Below are 22674 nucleotides of genomic sequence, written 5' to 3'. Positions count from 1 at the left end.
ACAGAAATTTGAGAAACGGGATTGGTATTAAATCAGGATATAAAAAGTAGACATCTGCAAGCAAAGATTCAATTCCTTAAAATAATCTCTCTCTTATCTGAATTCAAGGGTTTACAACCTTCTCTAAGCAGCTACCTAATCTATCTATAGTGACCCCTCCTAGCTTCTAATGAGCTAATCTTGATATTTTGTTTTGAAATAGAGTGAATAACTAAAGTGATCCAAATACATCCTGTTGATCAAGAACAAATTCTCTGTTGTCCACTAAAAGACATGCCCTTGGTTAGTTAATAACTTTGCTTCCACCGGCCCTTGTCTTGTTCACCTGTTAAGCCACCAAAATCATGCTTTTGTATTCTCCTAGGTCAATGATGCCAATAATCCAGTAACATGAAAAACTCCAAAGGTTAGAAGTATGAATAAATCTGACAAATCTGGTTCCAATACAAATGATTTTATATTCTACCAATCAGGTTCATTCATCTGTAGTACAAAGCTGAGCCTGCCAGTCATCTAGTATTAATTTCATTTACAGCTGTAAATAAATATCAGCCTCTGTAATTCATACAATGATAAATCACAAAGTATCCATGCAAAAATTAGAAAGATCAGTTATAAATTGCAATGTCTAGCTTGCTTTTTAAAACAAACAAACAAAAATCTTAGATGCCATCTATTGTGCTTTCCAGAAAAATGGAAAAGCTACAAGATTTGCAGGATAAGATGAAAATCTATTTGTGTCGTGTCACGTTTCTGTTTACTTATACAGCTGCATTTTCTTTCTCTTGACTTGCAGAATTTCTGAAGCATCAGGATTGACTGTGACCTGCTGAGATCCTTCTGCCCCCAGTTGGTCCTGTAATAAGATCAAACAACTAAATTGTGAGAACAGCCAATAGACAGGAGAAAGCTTTAACTATTATTCTACAAATATATTTACAAATTAAAAATTACCTCAACTAGAAACAACTGGACAAAATCTGAATTACTGCTCTGTACTGAGGACATCTCTGCCGTGGAGAAGTGCAGATACCTGACCCATGCGTGTAAGTTAAATGACACACATATCCAAGGACAGAATGTGCTCAAGGCCTAATTTCTAAATTGAGCCTTAAATAACGAGCAACCTAGCAAGTTCCAAGTGAATTGCACACCTGTAGATTTCCCTGGGACCATCAGATCAGTACCACATAGTGCTTAAGAAGATACTGCCTGCAGTCACCACTGCCTGCATTGCTCAACCATAGTTATAATTTATTTCCTGAGTAGCTTTTCAGATGGGAATGTAAGTCATGGGTATGTCCTGTTTCTTTTGTGTTGGGTTATTGTTTGACTTGTTGCCAAGGTTAAAACTTAAATGAAACAAGTATTTAAAGTGCAGAGCTTCTCTCTTACTGCAACTTAATGCTTCCTAACTGCAGGGGTTACAAGATCCCTGTATGGACTTTTGTTCTATTATGCTGGGAAATTGCAGGCTGGGAGCCATGCTGTGGAGGTGAGGGAGAAGGAAAACCTGGGGGAAAAACAAGTTTGTAATTTCTTGAAGCTTGGGACAGACAGAGGTGGAGGAGGCTGGAGCAAAAAGCTTCCCACAGTATGCTTTATGTTCTTAGGAGTCTACACTGAGCTTGTCAATACAGCTGTCAGTGGAGATTACAGGGTAACAAGGATGTGTCTTGCCAAAACCAGGAAAAGAGAAAGGGAGTTGCACAGGGAGTCCTTTCCAACTGAAATTTTGCTCTCTGTGGATATAGCAGGACACTTTGAGATCTGACAACATCCAAAGTTAAGGGAAACGCATCCTGTAGTGTAAGTAAAATCCTGTCCTGGGGCATTTCCTGATCCCTAAAGGAATTACTCAACCCTGACATAGCTGAATTCCCTTGAGAGGTTCCTTCATACTGAGGTGTACACAAAGCTTGATGATGGAAGCAATATATATTCTGTTTAAATAATTGGGAGAACTGCAATGTCCAGGGAGCATCCAAAAGCATTAAACAGGATGTGTGCCTGCCTGCCTTCTACAGAGCAGAGCTCTTGCAATTTGTGAGAAGAATGATTTACTTACAACTTGAGGTCCATACTGAGCAGCAGCAGCTTGCATTGCCATGTCCCGAAGGTATGCCAGCTCAGCAGCTCTTCTTGCCATTTCGACTTTGTAAGAACCTGGGGGAGTCCAGCCAATGCCTCTGAGCCAGTTCAAGTCAGACTTGTATTTTACCTAAGAGAATGAAACGTACACTAGTGTGTATTTAATTTGGTTGACATTAATCAAACCACATGCCCTGGGTTTTCAAGAGAGAACATATAAAGAGCAACGGGGTCAATAATAAACAAACTGTTTGTTCTCCACAAACAGACTGTCGTTCTTTTAAGAATGATTTTGTAGACAGACAAGCTCTGTGAAGCACATTGCCACAGACAGCTCCTAGCGCCTGACAGGACAGTGCCACTTAGCTGTACTTACATCGCTCTGCAGCTTATAGGCCTGCTTTGCGTGCTTCACATTTAGCTGCTCAGGATCACAAGTATATTCGTGCAAGGGCTGCTTGTAGTTAACATTGCTGGCGAGCTGCTGGCTTCTCTTAGCATGCAGGAACCCCGGCTGGTTAAGGTGACTGTGGAACTGCGCCCTGTTTTGGGCATATCCACTCCTGTATTGGTTGTCACTCTGGAGTTTCCCCACTCTGAGGACATGTCTGATTTTGGGATCATCGTTCGCGCTGAGGAATCCAATCTGCTGGCCTCTGCCTCTCAGGAAGGTTTCTCTGTATTTGTACTGCAGGAAATGTAGAAGGGCATCTCACTTTCATATTTACATCACCTTCAAATTCCATTATGAAATAAATTATCCTCCCCTAGCTATCCATAATGCTTCTTGTAGTGCACAGAGACCAAGGGTTTGTTTGGTATCAAACTGTATCTGCTAATTTAACGTGACACTCTAGGAGAATGACCTTTGTGCTAATTTTTTAAGGGAGTGTAATGGCTTAGGGAGCCCAAAGTAATCCTCTCTCAAAAGCAACCAAAGGTCATCTTATTATGCACCCAATAAGCAATAAAGCTCTTCCATCTTCAGCTTTCTTGACGTCTTCTCTGCTCAAAGGTGACACACTTTATTCTAGCCCATGGTTGGCTATCCCTAGCCTGATTCCTAGCTTATTTACCTATAATATAATACACTTCCTTCCCAAGGACAGCTCCTTGAAATGAAAAGCAGCTTGGTCTTGGACATTATTAATGGGAGCCTTTAGCTGGAAACCTTTGCACTTAACTGGCACTTGGTTTCACTGGTCACCCATTTTTGGGAAACAGAACAATGTTCTCTTATGTCAGAATTCAGCATTTTTACAGGGTGGGGGTGGCATGGGAATAGGGTTGGGAAGTGTTTGAAACAGAACAATTCTTACATCACTTGCAATCTCTCTTGAAGCCTTTGCTGTCTGGAACGGAATGGCGTCAATCCTAAAATCATAGCCAGATGCCCTTGTCTGTTCCCAAGATGTTTTATACACTTTCTGTGTTGAGAAGAAAAGAACAAAACAGTCATTTTCCCCCCAGTGTCTTAAACGTAGTCCCATAACAGCAATAATAAATGTTTTATCCTACTGGGCTTATTTGTATCAAGAGTCATCAGTACCATCTCCAAGGTTTTGATCCAGTTCTATAGCACTTCAACTTCTTTTCTATTCCCTATAATGATAAAATGTCTCATCTGAAAAATGCCACCAGGGTTTCCTTTTGTACTTGAATGTGGTTGTTTTTGATTTGATTTAATTTCTATTAGAAACTGTGATGCATCAGTCACATCAATATTGCATTGATATTGCCCTTATTCTCTCTTTTGATGCATCCACTTGCAGTGTCTTGGGTTTCATGGCATCATAATTTCAATGCCAGTTATTTCAAGCTTTTCTAATGATCCCTGTCTCTATTCCACAGCCACATGTGGCTTCATTAACTCATCTGGAATAACAGCCAGTTCTAACATATTTAATGCGACTTTGTGGATGTGAAATACATTTACATCCTGAAGAGAAAAATTTCTCTAGATTTCGTTCTTCCTCCCTTAGAAGCATTCTTACACCAGCCTCCAGTCTGTACATCCTGTTACCCAGCCGTTGTACCTTAGCAGACACTTCTGGCTGTCCCTTTCTGATTTTATTGATTTTCTTTCTGTAAGACTTTGATTCATCTTTTCTGGGGTTTGTGACTGTATGAAAATCAGCACAAAATCCGCTTCACATTTCAAAAGATATTTTTATGTTTCACTGATGGATTTAGTGCTAGGTGGTGCTTAGTCCAAAGGTAAATTGAGATGCCAGAAGTCCTGCAAGAACCAGTAGGCAGCCTGGGTAGAACCAATACAGTCTTTCCTGTGTGCTTTGTTAATAGGTCTAGGGCTGACTTTTTGTTTGTGTGCAATCACCTCTTTGCCATGTTACTTTTTTCCTCTGTCACTTCAAAGATTGTAAATCCTATTTCTTTCTTTTACCTATAGAGGACCTAACACTAAACAAGGAACTCAAAGCCTTTTTCAAACTAAGGTGAATGTGACCCTGCAGCTAATGATGACAACTGTTTAATTACAGATTGGTATATTAGGGATAAATTGAGTGCCTCTGCCTGGGGTAAGCTGTCCACAAGCTATGGCTTTTTCAGTTCATGTCAGGCTCGAAGAACCCAGCTTCTACATATTCATGAAAGTTTTTCATTCCCAAGCAAATTTGTTTTCTTTAATGACCATTAAATGGTAATGGTCATTGGTAATGACCATTACCAAGTCAATTCCTCAAAGTAAAGGCCTCTATTACTTACATCACTGATGTGAAGTGCATTCTGGCGGGCTCGGATAAAGTCTGGATGATCAGGAGGCAGGGTATACTTGTGCCTGGCTTCAGAGTCTCCAGCCTTGTACAGCCTCTGAGGAGTCAAAAGTCATTGAGTTTAACTGATACTAGAACTGAGGTCAACTCTATAATGCATTATAGCACAACGGAAATTATGATCATTTATAGTAAAATAAAACTTACGTCACTGCACTGGAGGTAGCTATTTTTAGCATGAATCAAATCTGGAGAGTCAACTACAGAAGTGAACTTCAAACTTTCTGGCTTCTGACGGTACTTCGTCTGGAGGAGGCAACAAAAGCAAACAACAGAAAAAAACAGGATGTTTCTGTTAGACAGTGATATATCATGATTCTGGGTGTGTGATAACTGGGGCAAAACACAAATATCACCTTCCTGAAGCCATAGTAATAAAAACATACCATTCTGCTTTAGTCTCAGTTGCTCCTTCAGCTAATGAAAAAGGACACCACTGTGTCGTTGCTGTAACGTCCAGGCACCAAAATTTGTTGTTGTTTTGTAAGAAGGACTTTGCACTGGATATTCACATGCAAAATATTTTGAACACTACACTTTTGACAGCTCATAATTCTTCTCCATTAATACATAATACTGAGCAGGCTAATGCCCCCTCAGTGTGACTGTCAATGCTGTACCTTTCTATAATATTTCCATAAGCACCTGCTTAGAATTTCATAATAGAATTTACTGCATTTATTTATTGCTACATGTTTTGTTTATACTCTTGTGTTTCATTCAGAATGGAAAATATTCAGCAGGTGTCACACAGTGGACTTGCATCTCCCGTACTGCTTCTTGGTAACTTACACCTTGTATAAACAGGCTCCCACATCAAAAGGAAATGATAAGCTACATTCGTAAGTGTCATGTAACGAGGAGCCTTGATGGTAAACAATTCCTACAGACGTGCTATCCCATGAAAGATTTATCAGTTACCTCACTGATGAGCTCTCCAGCCTTCTTTACACTTTCTATCTGCGGAGATCTCAGAGCCATCCAACCAACTCCTTTCATGAAGTTCAAGTCTGATTTATAGCGATGCTGTTAAAAATGAAAATCGTTAGCTATCAGTTTTGTATCCACAGCTATTAAGGTTTTTTAAAAAATCTCCCTGATTCATATTAACATTTTGAGGTTTTTCATTTGCCATGCACATATCAGATCGTAAAGCCAAACTGTTTGCATTTGTTCATTCCACCAGGAATTAAATAATGTATCATATGCAAGTTACAAGGGAAGGCCCCACCAGTGAATTAGCATGACTCAAAGCAGTAAGTAATAACCTGTTTGTACTGGGCGTAAAAGAAACCCTTTTGAAATAATTTTCTGAGGTGAGTTCAAGTCAAGAATACTAATTATTTTATCTGGTGCAGGCTTCCTCATTAACCCCATTTCTAAGAGGAGACTTAAGATTCTTTACTCGCATTAAAGACTTCCTCTACCTCCTGATCCATAAAGTAAAATGAGACAGACCCAATAAAAAGTCAGAACCAGTAAAGTACTCTCAGTCCCAACAATTCTGACTTCTCCTTGCATGATATTGGCGCACTGTGTGACTAATCCAAACATCCATTTTTTCAGTATTTTTTTCTCCTATACACAAAAGGGGACAGCAACCAGGAAGCTCAAATGGGTGCTGTACCTTATCCTTACTAGACAGTGAGGGGATCGGACAAAACCACCTTGATCTTCTCTGTGGTGTCTACAGGCAGGGAACCAAGTCCTGAGGTCCTTATTCATCTCCTACCTTGACCCTTGTTAGGCAAGCTCTAAACTACATGCTGTTAGGACTAAGTCCTTGGAAATTACACTTTCCTATAGTATAAACCACCATCACAGATCAGTAAACAGCAAAATATGCTGCCTACCTGGATCTAAATAACCTCTATGTCATCAGTTACCCATTACAGAAGAAGACAGGAGTGGCATTTGGAAAGGCAAAGAATTGCTTCTAAAAACAGCTTCCACACCATCCCGAGAATATCTCCAAAAACCTGCATAGTGAATTTAGTTGCTTAGTCACTGCTCCCTGAGACAGCTAGCATACTTTGACAGCTAAGAGCTCTTTGTCTATTACCAGCAGTGCAGCTGTGAGGACTAGTCATCAGCCAGGAGGCAGCAACTGGTGGGCTCTACTGAGTAGTAAACCAGGAAGAAGAAAGTTTAATCAATCAAGTAGTGCTGATTTGCACAGCGGGGGGATAGGAGCAGTAAATTTGGAAAGGGAATAAGTAGACTGAGATTTCTGTGACTTCACAGAGAAAGTACCTATGGCATTGTTGGATGGCCTGAGCAGGTGTATTAGACTTTCCTCAGGGAATGGCTTAACATGTGATTATTTTATTAATTTTAAAAGCATCTGATTATATATGTATATGCGTACATTACATATATGTAACATTATAATTGTACACACAATACCAAGTGCTATGAAGGTTGTTAACTGAAAGGCAGTTGACAAAGTGTTTTCCCTAGTGAAAACACTCTCTAGTGTCTGTCGTACTGATCTGAAACTACAGCCAAAATTCTCTCACTCATTCCTAATCCTTATTTTTGCTGCCCTCCACTGGGATACCTCTGTTTCCCAGGGTAACACTTTTTTATTTTCATCTAGACAAATGAAAAAAAGACAATTTTATACCATAATAATAAAATCCAACTGGGATCCTTCAGTTGGATCATTTGCTCCTATTTGAAGAGAGAAGTTAAGGAGGGTTCTTTGAAGATGTCTTTTTCTGGCAACAAAGAGGATATTTATATACTCTATAATATATATAGTATTATATCTAGTATATTTGAGATACTAGATAGCAAGTGCACTGAGTAAGAAAGGTTACAAGCTCTACAGTGCTTTGATTGCCACACTGACTTTCATAGCTGGACTATCTGTAAATATCTGACCTTCAGATCTGACATCCCATCACTTTGTCTCTCAATAAAATCCTGAGTTCAGTGTGATCAGCTCTCTGAAAACCTATAAAGAGTTACAACAACTTCCTGAACAACCTTTTGCACTTCCTTGTTGGATCATTCAGTCTCTTTTCTAACACAACAAAAACCCACCCAAATATAGCTTTGTGGTACAAAGCACCTAAGGAAAGATGACTCCAGAAACTAAAGCATTAAAATACAGCTACCTGCATCCATGCAGCCTTATACATGAACTCAATATTTACGTGTGTTTGAACGTAGCCAATAGCTTGCCCCTGAACAAAGGTAAACATGCTATGACGAAGTGACATTGGATGTTGCCCATTCTGAGATTCCATCGTTTCTGTCGAAGTTTGTCTGAACTTACATTTGTGAGATCAATTTCTGTGAACACATCTGGGGAACTGGTTGTTTGATATTCCCAGATCTGTCTGCAAAATGACCCTCTAGCACCATATCTCAAAGCAACCTCTGAGCATTTAATTTCCTGCACAAAGAATTCTGCACGTAGGGCAGTGGCTGTCAAACCTCTGCCTGGCTGTGATCCAAAATGTCAAGAGAGCTTTTTTACATCCCTCAGGTAAGTGACCACAATGATTTTCTGTCAGATTCATAACATGAGAACCTCTGATTCACATTTATTCCATATGCGCAATCAGATATCTTGCTGCTACACATACACAAGTTTACAATCCTCCTAAAACCACTGCCCAATGTCAGCATACAATTTGTTCCAGTCATTCAAAGCTTTGTTATTGCTAAGTTCAGTTTACTATCAACAGAAGGAAAGTCTTTACCTCACTCTGTAGCATGTGGGCTTTTTTGGCCCATTTCATCTTCATGTCTTCTGGGAGCGCTGTAAATTCATGGAGTCTCTTTCTGTAATCTTGATCACTTGCTAAGGCCTGGGCTTTCCTTGCATGGACAAGATTCACCATGTCCATGGGCAGATGGTACTGAGACCACACTCCTTGGGATCCTTTCTTATATTCCTGTTCACTCTGTAATTTGGCAGCATGCAAGCAATGCAGCAACCTGGTATCATCCAGAACACTTCTGGCACCAATGTGCTTTCCTCTCTCCATCACAAAGTTGTATTTATACTGGTACTAAAAATAAAAAAGGGTAAAAGTGAAAACGTGCCAAACTTAGGCTGGCTGCTCTGGCTAAATAACTCAGGATAAAACATGGAAACATCTATGCTGACTGTAAAAACAGCCAGAGTATGCAGTGCTACAAAGTAATTTTTGAATCTCTCATTGCTCTCAAGTTTAAATATCACAGTAGTGGCAACATTTAAGTTAAGCACAATTCAATACATGCTTTGAATATCCTCTAAGCATTTGTCGTGTTTAACCTCAGATCATGGACTTTCATTATCTCTCATAGTTATGATCCCATCATTAGGAATGAGAATGTAAGAGAAACAAACAAAAGAAGAAAAAAATCTATACAGAGAAACATATGCACTTTGTAGCCTTCAGATTTGCAAATGCCACCCAGCTATTTTATAGAGTAAATTCAGTCTTTCTGGATCAATAACTATGTTGAGAAACCTAAGATGGTGGCCTGAACACAAGAATAAGCACCAGCAACCCCTCATTCTCATCTTAGCTGGGACTATAACTCTCCCTATGATCTTGCATTTATCCTCTCTGTGAAATAGTGATGATGATGATAATGATTATTTATACAGCATCAACAGGGTGCTTGGAACTTTAAAGGGAAGGCCTGGGCCCTGAAGAGTTCATAATGTAGTTGAAATGGGATAATAACACTTATCTACCACACAAGAGAGTTGTGGGGATTAAATTACAGTAGCTAATGTTTATAAAGTGCTTCGAAGATGAAGGGCCAAATTCAGATCTGTTGTAAGTGGATGTAATTCTATTATGGATTTGTACCCTTTAGAGCAGATCTGAAGCTGTAACCAAAAGCACTCTGCAAAATATAGTTAAGTATACATTACAGCTAGATATAGCTGCTTCATAAAACAAATGCACATGAAATAGATTCATATTTTATCATATTAGAGATAAAATATGCAACTAAATACTACACAAAAGAAATACTTTCTTTAATTAATTTTAGCTTAATTGTCAGTTTTTTCTTGTTAAATTTCCTGAGATGAACTTGGGCTTTCTGAGAAATGGATAACATCATGTCTGAGTATTTTCCAAACAACAACCTAAATGAGAGTATATTTTTAGGGGTAAGAAGATTTGTTCCCTCTGTTTTAGGCCGTAAAAAAACACATGTACAAGAGAATTCACTAATTTTCACTTCCTAACCAGACAGTCAGCTCCTGATTTACAGAGATTTAAAGAACACTTCTTCTGACTTCATTTCAATTCAGGAGCCCTAAGCACTTCCAAAAGTCAGTTCAAAGCAGGGTGGACAGAATTAGTGGGCACTTTATAATATGAGAAGCTAAAAGCCTGGAGAGGAGCAGAATCTCTCTGATTTATCTGTCTGCAAATACTTTAATTCACCAGCTATTTCCCACTGGAAGATGTTTAACTGAGCTTGGTTCCCGATTAGCAGTGATTCTTCCTCTCTTTTTTTTTTCTTCCCCCCCCTTTTTTTTTTTTTTTAAATTCACACAAAGAATCTCATTCATAAGTAATATATTCTGTCTCACACTTGTCTCACATGGTTATGGAGTTGCTTTAATTCAGTAAAATCTGCTTTAGACATTGTTTTACATGAAGTTAACAGAAATTAGGCAAGATGGAAGGTTGAATCATTCAACTCACATCACTGGCAATTTCTCTGGAGGCCCTCGCAGTCTGGAAAGGGAGTGCTTCCGTTGTCAGCTTGTAGCCTTGAGCACGTAGATTACGCCAAGATTCCCTGTATTTTGCCTAAAGTAGGAAAGGCACATTTAGATTGCTCTTTCACTTTTAAATGCACAAAGGAACAAACAAAGGAACCCTCTTTCATTTGTTATTCTGAGTTACAGTCTCATTCCTCATAATCAAAGGATTTTTTTTTTAATTATCTTGAGGAAATCCTACTAACTTAGACAAAACAAGTCTTATTCTTTATGTAGATTTAATTTACAACTGTATGTATGCTAATGGAGATAAATATAATCAAATCAGGGAAAGCATAAATAGAACAGATCTAAAAAGTCCTCTACTTATCCATCTTTCTTGACATTGCACAACTCATCCTCCAACTCATATAAGAAATATAAAAACCTCTTACATCACTGAGATTGGCTGCATTTATTCTTGCTCGTGTAAACTCGGGCAGACCCAGCGTTGGTGTATAGTGATGCTGACTGTCCTCTCCTGCTGCTTTATAGAGACGCTAGAAAAGAGATCAAAAAAGACGATTGCAATTAATTTTCCCAGTGTTTCAATAATGTAATAGCAGTGCTTAAGTTGTTTATGATTATGACAATTGTAGTCAGCCACTGAAAAAACAGCTGAGAATATAACAGTGCTATTGTATGTTTTTGGTTTTTTTCTGGGCATAAAAGAAAAGCAAATTTAAAATCAATTTTTATGCATATATCATGAAGCCTACCCACTGTGCTGTTAGGCTTGAATTTGTATGTTCCCAGGAGGCCAAAAGTTGACCTAAGAACATTAAGGGCACCTTGAATGTGGGTTATTTAAAAGAGCTGGCATTTCAGTAAGACTCGTCATATTTTCTAGCTTGGATTTTTTTATCCTCGTGTTATTACAGACAATTCTGGTAATTTACCTGTGGGTTTTCTCTTGTTTTTTGAAAATTAGAAAAAAGATTCTTTTTCTGGAGGCCTCAAAAGTGGACTGCATTATGCAAATAAGCTCCCTCAAGAACACCCCCCAGAAATGATCTTTTGAGGCTTTGTTTCATGTAAAAACACCTGATAACAGGACATATGGGCACTATTCAAGCTTTTTAAAAAGAGACTGAATTGAAAAATGGGATTAAATGTTTGTCTGGAAATAATAAAATGTGATCTAACTGTGCAAAAGCAGAATTCAGTGATGCTTGCTTTCTTTTTGATGCATTTTCTTTCAAGAACAGGGTTGTCTCTTTCCCACTCCTCCATCCCTCTCTCTGCATTTTGAAAAGCATATTTTCTGATTCACGTTAGGAGAGCCTACCTCATTAGCAATCATATTGCTGAATTTTGCATGAAGGAGACCAGGAGAGTCTGTCACCGATGTGTACTTGAAGGAATGTGGCTGCTGACGATATTTACTCTGAGTTCATACACAAAGAAAAATGAACAGAATAACTAAATTGTCTTGTCAGATAAGGTACATTTTCCAACACTAGTACTTAAACACACTAGAAGTGTGTTTAAAACCCTGCCTTGCAAAGGATATGTTATCTATTAACCATTAGACTAATTTACCTTTTGCTTCTCTGAGTGATGAACTCAAGTCTCACAGGGGAAAAGTAAGGAATAAGGTGTGAAACAAACAAACAAAAAAGTGCTGCTATGTTGAATATAGTAATAAGGTTGTTTCACCCCTTGGTGCCATTAACCCTAGCTAGTGGAATTACAGTAAAGGTAAATCCAATCCTAAGAAAAGGTGCTGCATAAGCCAAATGATCTTTTTTTTGGTGGGAAAGATAAGGTTCCATCCAACCTGTGGTGTTATGTCAGAATTGTGAACAAAATAACTAAGATCACTGCAAGAAGGGATCCATTCACTAGAATGCAGCTATGAAGAACACTCTTATTTTTCCTAATTTCACATCTATCTGAACATGGGCTAAAACTCCATGATTTGAAACTAGTACAGACTGTAAGAAGACAACAAAACAAAGGAGAGAAAAATCTAGTTAAAGCAGTGTTTAAAAAAATAGCACATGAAGGCAGCAAGTGAAAAGCAATCTAAGACCACAAAGCAGAAGTCAAGCTGAGGACAGTGTAATGTACTGGGCACTCTGCAGTCTAATTTTGGAGGAACAGTACAAGGTACTTAAGAGAGATAGTCACAACCTTATTTTTTAGTTGAAAAACAGAAAAGAAAAACCACAACATTTTAAAACTAAAATAAATCACATAAACTAACAACCTCCTAGGTCTGAAACATGGGAGAAAATATTTGTGAAAAGTTAGCAAAGCCTGCAAAACCTTGAATTCCATCAGGTTCGCCTATCTGCAGTTAGAACATGATTGGAGTGATCAAACGCAAGGGGAGGGAGCCTAGCATTATCCAGTGAGTCACTTTGCCAGCCCAGTTTAATGGAAAGACATCTGGCAAACTCTTGTTTGTAGGGGAGAAATCAAAAACCTCTTTTGTTACCTCACTGATGAGTTCAGAAGCTTTCTTCTTTCCTTCAATCTCTAGGGCCCCTGGAGTAATACATCCAACTCCTCGCATAAAGTTCATGTCAGACCGGTATAAATTCTAAGGAAAACCAAGCAGAAGTAATTTCAAGTTTGTATTTGAGATGCCCTATATTTATTCATCCAAAAATACACAATAAGGTTATTTAAATAAATCCACTAAAATTAGTGCCTACCACAGAGAGCTAAGATACTTTCCCCTAGGTTCTTGTGTTTCTGTGCATACAGCACCAGCAGATCTACTGTACAGATGCAAGATTCTAAAGAGTACTAAGTATCATGAACACTGAATGATATTTGGGTTCCTAACTTCCATTTGAAACCTTGAAAAAACTTTTCCCAGATATATAAATTTCATTTGCATATAGTATATAAATCAAATCTACAGAGTATTCATTTATAAATTTACATAAAATAAAAGCAATTTAGAAAAGTGTATGAAATATTACAAAAAAAGCTAGTAAGTTCATAATAACTAGAATAGCAAACAAAATAAGGTTACTTTCAAACAATTCTGCATGGTTATGACATAAATAGGGAACACTACAGAAAAATACCACTGAGACAGCCTGCAGACTTTGTTAAAATATTTTCTGGACCACCAAACACAGCAGAGACTCATTGTAGACGTTACTTTTTCAACTGTTACCACTAGATTACAAGTAGATACTTTACAACAAATATTATTTCGTCTGATGATGAGTGATGATGAGAAGGAGGATTGTCTTATTTTCTGCTTCAAAAGAATTATAAAGACCAAACAAGTAGTAAAACACAGATTTGTCTACTTGATGGATATGTGGAAACTGCAAGCGCTTACTAAGTGAAGAACTAGCTTTACTTAGGAGTTTTTGTTCAGCCAAACACTTGTAATGGAAATGGACTATGCCTAGGAGAATAAAAACAGCTTTTCTTCTATCCTCTCACACATATGCCTGCCCAGTGCTAAGCTCTGGACTCAAAACCACTGCAGTGCCGTGTATGGGAAATACCCTTTGGGAGTCTGTAGATTAGAGAGGACAACAGTAGATATCTCTCCTCACCTCTTGCCAGCTATTAGCCAGCTGATAAAAGAGGTAAATTCTGCACTCTGAGACATGTTGCTGCCTATCAGCATTTGATTCCCAAGTCAGAAGATAGGCATGGAGGGAAATCTGCTTCAGAATCTCTGATTACATCTGTTTTCACTCGAGTTAGGGCAGCACAACCGTAGCTGATGTTAACGGTTGTTTGAACGCAGTTGCCATCTTTAAGATTGTTGGCTGAAAATGTAGAACTTACGTACAGTGGCATTCTTGGGCCAGACTTGTTTTTAAGATACAGTCCTTCCTGAGGACTCCTGAGGCAACCTAATTTATTGAAAGCCCTTTACTTAGAGATTAGTGCATACTGACACTGCCTACCCTTGAATTTGCAATGCGTTATCTAGGTAATTCTACTCAAAATCATGTAGTGAGCTAAACTCGTCCTTATGAGAATTGCAGTGGTTATATCTTGGGCCACAGTGTACAGGTCTCTTACAAATCAGATCTTTAACAACAGGCATTTTTCTTGTGGAAGTGCACATTACTCCCACCCAGGTGCAAATCAACTCAAAATACCTATGGGTAAAGAGTCTTCATGGTTAGTAAGACCTTAAAACGAGTAATTCGCCAACAGTGAATTACAACCAACATCCCCACTTGCAAACACTTCTCTGCCCCAACATCAAAGACTACCTTACTTTATCTTTTACCATGGTGTGATCACACACTTTGTACAACTGCCCAACAAATAAATGTCTAATTCCTGAATGTAATCAAGGGAGAACAGTAATTGTTTATCCCTCAGTTGCCATGCAAATACATACCATCAGCTGCCATGATTTGGAACAGAACTATCTTGCACCAGACCCAACAGGGAAATATTGAGGGGATGTTTTGCAATTACCTCACTCTGTAGTTTATATGCATTCTTGGCACACTGCAATCTCAGATCATCAGTCAAAGAAGTGTACTGGTGTAGCAGCTGTCTGTATTCTTGTTCACTGACCAAAGACTGGGCTTTCCTGGCATGTACCAAGTTTATCATATCTAGTGGCAGATGGAAGTGAGCCTTTGCATCCTCAAAACCTTGCTTATATTTCACCTATAAAATTAAAAACAGATCACATTTATAATCACAGCATGGTAATCAGAATTCAAATTTTGATCAGCAGATGCATTATCCATCTTTCTTCAATTTTCCAGCATAAACTATTCTTTTTAAAAATGTTTTTCTTAATCTGTTTAACTATGCAGTGAAGAATCAACATGTGCAATTATAATACGTGGCACCCTACTTTTCATCAAAATAGGACTCATCTTTATTATATTTAATTAAGATGAGGTATAATTTATTTTCATTTTTATTAATTGGACACATTAAAGCTATAAATTATCAAACTGAGGAAAGAATTCTTAATTTACTGCATTTCTAGAATGCACAACAAAAAGTTGAAGCTACTGCCTGAAGATAAAACGCAAATGGCCACATGTGTATCAGAATTAGTAAAAATCCCTACTCAAAATATTTGTCATTATATACTAATTTGGCCAGCTTAATTTCAAAATATTAAATATTATTGGGGGGGGGGGAGGGAGGGGAGGGTGTTTTTGAATTTTGTTTTCACTTCTTGTTCCAAGAAAAGAAAGCTGGAGAAATATTCAAGGATTTTTTTCATATGAAATTTCCTAATCGGATTATGCAAAAATCGAGAAACATCCAGATCTATTCACAATCAAACTGACAAACTAACCTCACAGATGACTGATTTATTCAGACAGTTGTTTTACCTATCTCAATCTACACATACCATCACACAAGAAAGAATCCCAGTGTAAGCACACTGCAATCAAACAGTATAATAAGAAGCTAGTCCAAAGCTGTCCATGAGGAACTAGGCACTGTTAACAAATCAATTCCAAAACATCCACATCTTCTTGTACTTACATCACTCTGCAGCGATGATGCATGAACTGAATGAGCAATATGAATATCACCGTCCAGTCCACATGAACCAACCATCTGACCTTTCATTTTCTCAAATGCCTCCTTATACTTGTGCTGAAAAAGAAATAGGAAAAAAATATGAATAGGACTGAAGAGAAGCAAGTATTAGAACTGTTAAAATCTGAATAAAATGGTTTTCTTATTACAGAAGGAGAGCTATGGACATTTAATTCTGGCTGTACTTAATATGATAACAAATTTGAATAAATCTTCAGTGGATGCTTGGGAGACTTCATCTACAGAAACATTTAAATATTTTATCCTACTTATAGAAAGTCACACACATACAAAAATATATAAATAAACCCACAACAATGAACACTTAAAATAGTTTGGGTCAGTTACCTGCTATTACACAGGTGGTGAAAGACAAGAACCTGATGCAGGTGTTTAGAATCAACCTGATGAGCCTCTCTCCATTAGCTCTCTAGCAAATTCAGAAAAACTAGTCTCCTATGCTTGAAATTAAACTATATATCTCTACAACCTGCAAAGGACACCCAAGACAAACACTGAAGGGTAGAACATCCTGACTAAGCTCTGTTCTCCAAAGGTTGGTTATCTGACAGTGGCTGATATCTCCTGAACAATCCCTATCACTGTTAGTGACTGTAGCCAAGTCAATACATTAGGGAGGTTGGTCAGCTTTGCCTTAGCAAACCTTCCTTTGATGGTTAACTTGATTGTGTCCACACCTCCAAAAGCACAATAACTAACTAGACTGAGGCCGGATGTCTCCCAGCTGTAGAGTTCACTGGACATGCTGTTTCCATCAAGAGTCACTCAGCAGAGCAGAAACACTCTGGAGTGACTGACATCTCCTACTGGACAATATCAGCAGTAAGTTCACCTACGTCGCTTATGATTTCACTCGAAGCCTTTGCGGCCTGGAAAGGAATAGCATCTAGTTTCATTTGATATCCACCGTCTTTCATCTTTCCCCAGGACTCCTTATAGCGAATCTAGGAAATATGGAACAGGACAGAAGCAGAGAGGCTGTTCAGAGGGTTGACACTGCAGCATTGTTGTTATCCTAGCAACGTTACCGGAGTAGTTCCATTCTATTGTAGCACAAACTGCTAACATAAATGAAAATATCAATACATACAACGTGAATAATCAGATCACGTGTTCATTCTTATCTTTCTAACTTAAGAGAAGTTTATTAAGAAGTTTGGTAAAAAAATTGATTTCTGATTTTACTTCAGAAACACCTAGACCATAGATCTGGTGAAAAGAAAAAAAATTAGTATGATTTCTGGTGTAGGATAAAGGGGAAAGCACTATCAACTTTTTCCATTTCCCTTTAAAGTATTAAAGGTAAGATTTATACCTCACTGATATTCATGGAATTCAATTTGGCCAGAAGGAGTTCAGGAAAATCTGTTGTTGGTGTATACTGATGCTTTACACTCTCTCCATGTTCCTTGTACAGTCTCTGCAAACAGAAAAGAGTTTCAGTAGCAAGTGTTGATTACCCATTCATCACCTAATTCAGACAAAAAATATTTTCAAATAGGTTTATGGCATGCAAAGACTATGGAAAAATTACAATAGCATTAAACACAGGCGACTATATCAGTCAAAAAGTATTCAAAAAAACTTCTAGTGTTTGATGCACCCATCAGCTAGAGTATGTGAGAAGTTATGAGCATACAAACCAATTACTATGAAATTTCATTTATCTGAATATTAATTTGATAAGACTTCCAACATATGTGAATAAGGAAAGGGAGAATAAACAGTATTTATTACAGATATGCAGCCTTGAGAGGCCCACCAGCACTTCTGAAACTCCACAGGAATCTGGGAGTTGAAGTTCCCCAAACACATCTTTCCAAATTTGTTCATTTTTAGTAGATGAATACTATGACAATTATCTGTGCAATTACTCCAATTTTATTTCCAGAGCTAGTTGCAAGGGGGTTGCTCAATAGACAATGGCAAGAAACAAAAAAACTCAGAAGGTGACTGATCCCATCCTAAATTGCCTATGTGGGCTACTCGTATCAATCTTTGGAGGAAGAATATAGAGTTGGCTCAGGACTTTCGGATGTCTATAGACAGATAAGAGGCATTTTATGAGGTTAACTGGAACTTCACCTACCATGGCTAATCAGATCACCTCCTTCAAATTATTTTTCTTTCCTCTCTTAGTTTATTCTTACATTAACACTGTAGTTTTCAGCCCAGTACAGATAGCCACTTTTTTTGTGGCCTTTGGCCCATGTCTTGACCACCCAGCTTGCCTTTCCCAGGCATGATGGGTTTGAGACCCTCTAGATTAGAATGAACGTCTCACTGTTTCACCCTGCTGCCACTTTCTTTAGCAAGTAGACCCACTTGTAATGCAGCTCCATGAGAGGAAAATTAATGAGAACTCCACGTGTGAAGAAGTAGAGCAGCAGACTGATTTTGACTGCGGCTCAGTGGAACAAAATGACTTTTATTTATCCTGCCTGAGATGTAAGCCTTTTGGATCTTATTAATTAAACCAAAGGCACAGACACTATAAGTATTACAATAGCATGTGTTTTACACAAAGTCTTTCATCTTCTTCTTCACTTTAAAAATATCTATTTTCACAATGAAACATCCTCTCATGTTTGAAACTTGTCTTTTTTGAGTGACTTTTGCGTATTATTTACTTCAGTATTATCCCAGTTAAGTCTACAATGGTTTTAAATCGCTCTTCTATTAAAAATAAACATGTTTAAACACTAAACAGCCTCAATTCTTCCCTTTAAGGTTTCCCCTTCTGGATTTCTCTCTCAGGAGGATGACAGCTTGAAATAATTTATTTTTTCTTCCTTGTCATGCTGCCTCACATTTTCTTTCCAAAGAATATACGGAAATTGAAATTTGAAAGATCTGTTTGAAAAGGCGAAAGAACCCCATATATGTTCTTCCTCAGTGAATCTCAAAAGGCCAACAGCCTCTAAAGGTCAAAGGTCAGTTTTACTCTTAAATTTTACGGACTGAAAGCCCTTTTTACACGAAATTCCCATTCACTTCAGTGGGATTGCTACGACTTCCCATTCCAAGTTAGAAACATGCTCTTTGTGAGATGCGCCACACCAGAACACAGAAGTTTCATGGTTCCCAAGGATAATCTCAGAGAAAGAAAGAGAGAGAAAGCCAGTGCTTCAATCAGGTCGTTCAAAGAGGATACCACTCTTATAATCATAATGTATATACATTATAACTTACATCCACAGCCTGGTTATAACTAATTCTAGCCTGGATCATCTCAGGAGTGTCTTTAATACTGGTAAACTTCAAAGCATATGGATGCTGACGGTACTTCTTCTGTTGAGCAGAAAAAAGATCAAAGCTGTGAATTTTGTGCTGCTCTTTCATGCTATTTGAAAGAGAAAAATCATAGGTTGCTGGAGATTAGAGTGAATTTGTGAACATAATTATTATTCCTCTTTCCTCATCTTTATGTCCTAGGTACTTTCAGATTAATATTTGTTTCGATTTAACGATAACCTTTTGCCAATTAATATTAAAGTATTTCTCCGTAAATATAAAGAAAATATTTCAAAATCAGGTTCTGCCTACTAAAATACTCCAGGACTCAGGATTTTAAAATTTTTTTCAGATGGTTTCAAATCAGTATGACTCAGTATGACTGATTTTTTTTTTATTTATTGTTCCTTTAAGCAAGAAATGGTATACAATTGCGGTGTGTTAATAATGGCAGCAGAAACTTACTGTTTCAAGACTCAGGTTTCCTCCTAACTTACATATAGCAAATATGTGCAGTCATTAACACTGTGTCTATTTGTTATGGTATGTGATATTAATTCAGCTGGTTTGGAAGGACCCATAGAAGCTTCTCAGAAAACTTGTTATATATGTACATAATTAAATTGAAGACTTTGATGGGAAACTGACACTTTTTCCACATTGTCCCATTTCTAAAATCTTCCCTTCCTGCATGAGTTGTCCTATACCCATCATAACTCTTATTTCTTCTCCAAATAGCACATACTAAATTTTCCTGATGCCTGTGATGAACTCCCAAGTCAATAAACATATTCATGGCTCTTTTGGAAACTTTATATCTCAGTGTTCAAGTTTAAAGGCATATCATCCTCCTTTAATTTGAGCTATGATCTGCAGAAGCTTCAGACAACATCTTGATTCTTTGGAGACTCTAAACGACTATGTAAGACACATTAAATCTTTTAAGATATCACAAGCTTATAAGCAATGTTTTGGTTTCAGAGAGAAAATCCTCAATAATGAGCAATCTCACTGAGTTTAAATGGGGACAAGAGTGGGGAGAGTGTTCTGTTCAGTTGTAGAGACAAATATGAGTTGACCAGAACATCTCTACAACAATTCTGAGAAATAATATTGCTTTTTAGCAGTAATACAAGTAATTCGTGGTTTGTATGTAAAAAGGGAGGAGGCTCATAGCCATCTAAAATTTAGTACTCACAAAAAAGACTGGCATAAACAACCTACCAGGTCAAATTTCTACATGGCTAACTTGCCACTACTGTACATCAAAATGGTATACTTATATAGATTTACAGTTATTATCCCAGCTGCCATTTCTGTACTAGCTTTTATGAAGCTACCTTGCTTTATACCAGCTGAGGATCTAGTTTGTTGTGTGTAAGAAAAAACATCCTTCTTCATTGTAGTTAATTGTATAGGAAGAAAAAAGTAGTGTTAGGAATAAGGCAAATGTGAAAGAATAACCATGACACTACACCAGTGGTTATACTGTTATTCTCATTGAGCTAATGGACAGATGATTCCTGTATCACCAGTGGTTATCTTAAAAAAAAAAAAAAAATCACAAAATTCAGTCTCCTAGTGCAGCAGATTTGGCCCATAGGACTCCTTCTGAAATAACAGAGACAGAATACGATGAACCTTTTAACCATTTCCACCAGTACCTCCTTTGAAGGCTTCATGAGACTGGCACAAATGTTTCTAGAGTTTGCCTTTCCTGTAAGTAGCATTGGCTACTGAGAGAAATAAGGATGAAAACTACTCAGACATATATATGTAGCTGCATACAGAGATATCTATGTGAATTTCAATAGCTAATGTGAATATATTTGGAAAAGGAGCAAGAAGGAATATGTATCTGTTACAAAAGAAGGTTCTTGGTCCAATGACTGCATCTTTTCATCATCTCTCCTGTTTTGCTTCATTAAAAAGGTAGGCTAGTGGGTAGCAATTGAGCACTGTTTGATTGCCATTATTATTCATAATATCATTTGTCACCTACTTTGTTTTTGCAAAGGCTATATGGACTCCTACTGGTGTGTGTTTGGTATCTGGTTTCCCTCTAATTACCAGTCCTATCCCTGGTTTTGAGGGCTTTCATGTGGTATGCCTTTTTCTTTCCCCTTTGAGTGGAAATTATTTTAATTTTATACAGACATTTTGCACACATTATGCAGCAAATTCTGTTGCATGCTGTCATGAAATCTCACCTCACTAATGAGTTCTCCTGCCTTCTTAGCCTGCTCCACATTTAATGACCCAGTGGCTATCCATCCAGCTCCTTTCATCCAGTTCAAATCTGCTCTGTATCGGTTCTGACAAAGAAAAAAAATCATCTTATTGTTGGTGTTCATACACTTAAAATGGCATTAAAGGATTCAGAAATCTCAGGAACAACAGCCAAGTCAAATTAGTTCCTGCTTGTGTTTTATTTGCTATTGAGCAGTTGCAAGGAAAGCAAAATAAATTACAGAATGAGATAACAGTATCAGGACTCACCAGCACTTGTGCAATATACTTTGCAAGGCAATTTGTAGAAGTGGCCTACACCTTACTGTCATTTGTAATTTTTACTCTAATTTAGCTAAAAAAAAAACAGTTCCACTCTACATAGCATCTGATGTGCGCTGTTTATAAGATTATTAATGATTTGCAATGATATGAAAATGATAATTAGCATTTCCTAACCTCTAACATGTTGCTGTACTGGAGGGAAAGCATTTTGTCGTTTGTTTGTTTTCCATGTGTCTTTAAGGAGCAAGGGTACAGATGTGCTTCTGTTTCCTCACTAAATCTCTTCTGCCAACAGCCTACTAAATTCCAAAAGTTTATACAAGCTCAACAGATGGGTTTCTCAAAGAAGCCAGAAGCATTTCAGCACCTGCACCTCGACAAGACCTGTACACATATCCATCTTAGTTTTCTTTAGAAGTTCTGAGTTAAAACCTCAGGATGGCAGACTGACTTAGATTAACCACACAGTGTCAGACAGTGTATCTGATGGTTACAGCTCAGTACATGGGCTCCATGTGGAATTTTATCAGCATTTTACATAAATTATTTAACCTCCCTATACATTAGGTAAAATAAATAAACAAATGTACATCATATGCAATTAGTAGGGTTTTATTAATATAGGCTCTGAAGAAGCCATGATCATAAATAGGATCATAATTCCTCTCAAAAACACTGAACACCTTAAATATGTCTCTTGAGCAAAGAAGTAGTTGCTAATTGATCTTTTAATATTAGCTATTTAATGGTTGAAAAACTAAGTGCATAAATATG

At 37.6% G+C, this 22674-nt stretch overlaps 1 protein-coding gene across 1 annotated transcript in view; it reads right to left on the bottom strand.

Moving 5' to 3' along the window:
* Positions 1 to 438: 438 nt before the first annotated feature.
* NRAP (nebulin related anchoring protein) overlaps positions 439 to 22674 on the bottom strand; it is a 50525-nt gene continuing 28289 nt past the window's right edge. The window contains exons 25-42 of the mRNA XM_048060506.2: positions 21597 to 21701; positions 19345 to 19443; positions 17468 to 17572; positions 16989 to 17096; positions 16075 to 16188; positions 15034 to 15231; positions 13061 to 13165; positions 11906 to 12004; positions 11013 to 11117; positions 10559 to 10666; positions 8600 to 8911; positions 5808 to 5912; positions 5034 to 5132; positions 4819 to 4923; positions 3411 to 3518; positions 2468 to 2779; positions 2069 to 2221; positions 439 to 856 (exon numbers count right to left, since the gene is read on the bottom strand). Of these exons, the coding sequence (XP_047916463.2) occupies positions 758 to 856; positions 2069 to 2221; positions 2468 to 2779; positions 3411 to 3518; positions 4819 to 4923; positions 5034 to 5132; positions 5808 to 5912; positions 8600 to 8911; positions 10559 to 10666; positions 11013 to 11117; positions 11906 to 12004; positions 13061 to 13165; positions 15034 to 15231; positions 16075 to 16188; positions 16989 to 17096; positions 17468 to 17572; positions 19345 to 19443; positions 21597 to 21701 (2439 nt within the window). The 3' untranslated portion in view covers positions 439 to 757. The remainder of the gene's footprint in view (positions 857 to 2068; positions 2222 to 2467; positions 2780 to 3410; positions 3519 to 4818; positions 4924 to 5033; positions 5133 to 5807; positions 5913 to 8599; positions 8912 to 10558; positions 10667 to 11012; positions 11118 to 11905; positions 12005 to 13060; positions 13166 to 15033; positions 15232 to 16074; positions 16189 to 16988; positions 17097 to 17467; positions 17573 to 19344; positions 19444 to 21596; positions 21702 to 22674) is intronic.

This window comes from Anser cygnoides, chromosome 7 (genome assembly GCF_040182565.1).
Source record: "Anser cygnoides isolate HZ-2024a breed goose chromosome 7, Taihu_goose_T2T_genome, whole genome shotgun sequence".
Taxonomy (NCBI): domain Eukaryota; kingdom Metazoa; phylum Chordata; class Aves; order Anseriformes; family Anatidae; genus Anser; species Anser cygnoides.
The sequence above is the reverse complement of the archived record's forward strand: the minus strand, read 5'-3'. Positions and strand labels throughout refer to the sequence as shown.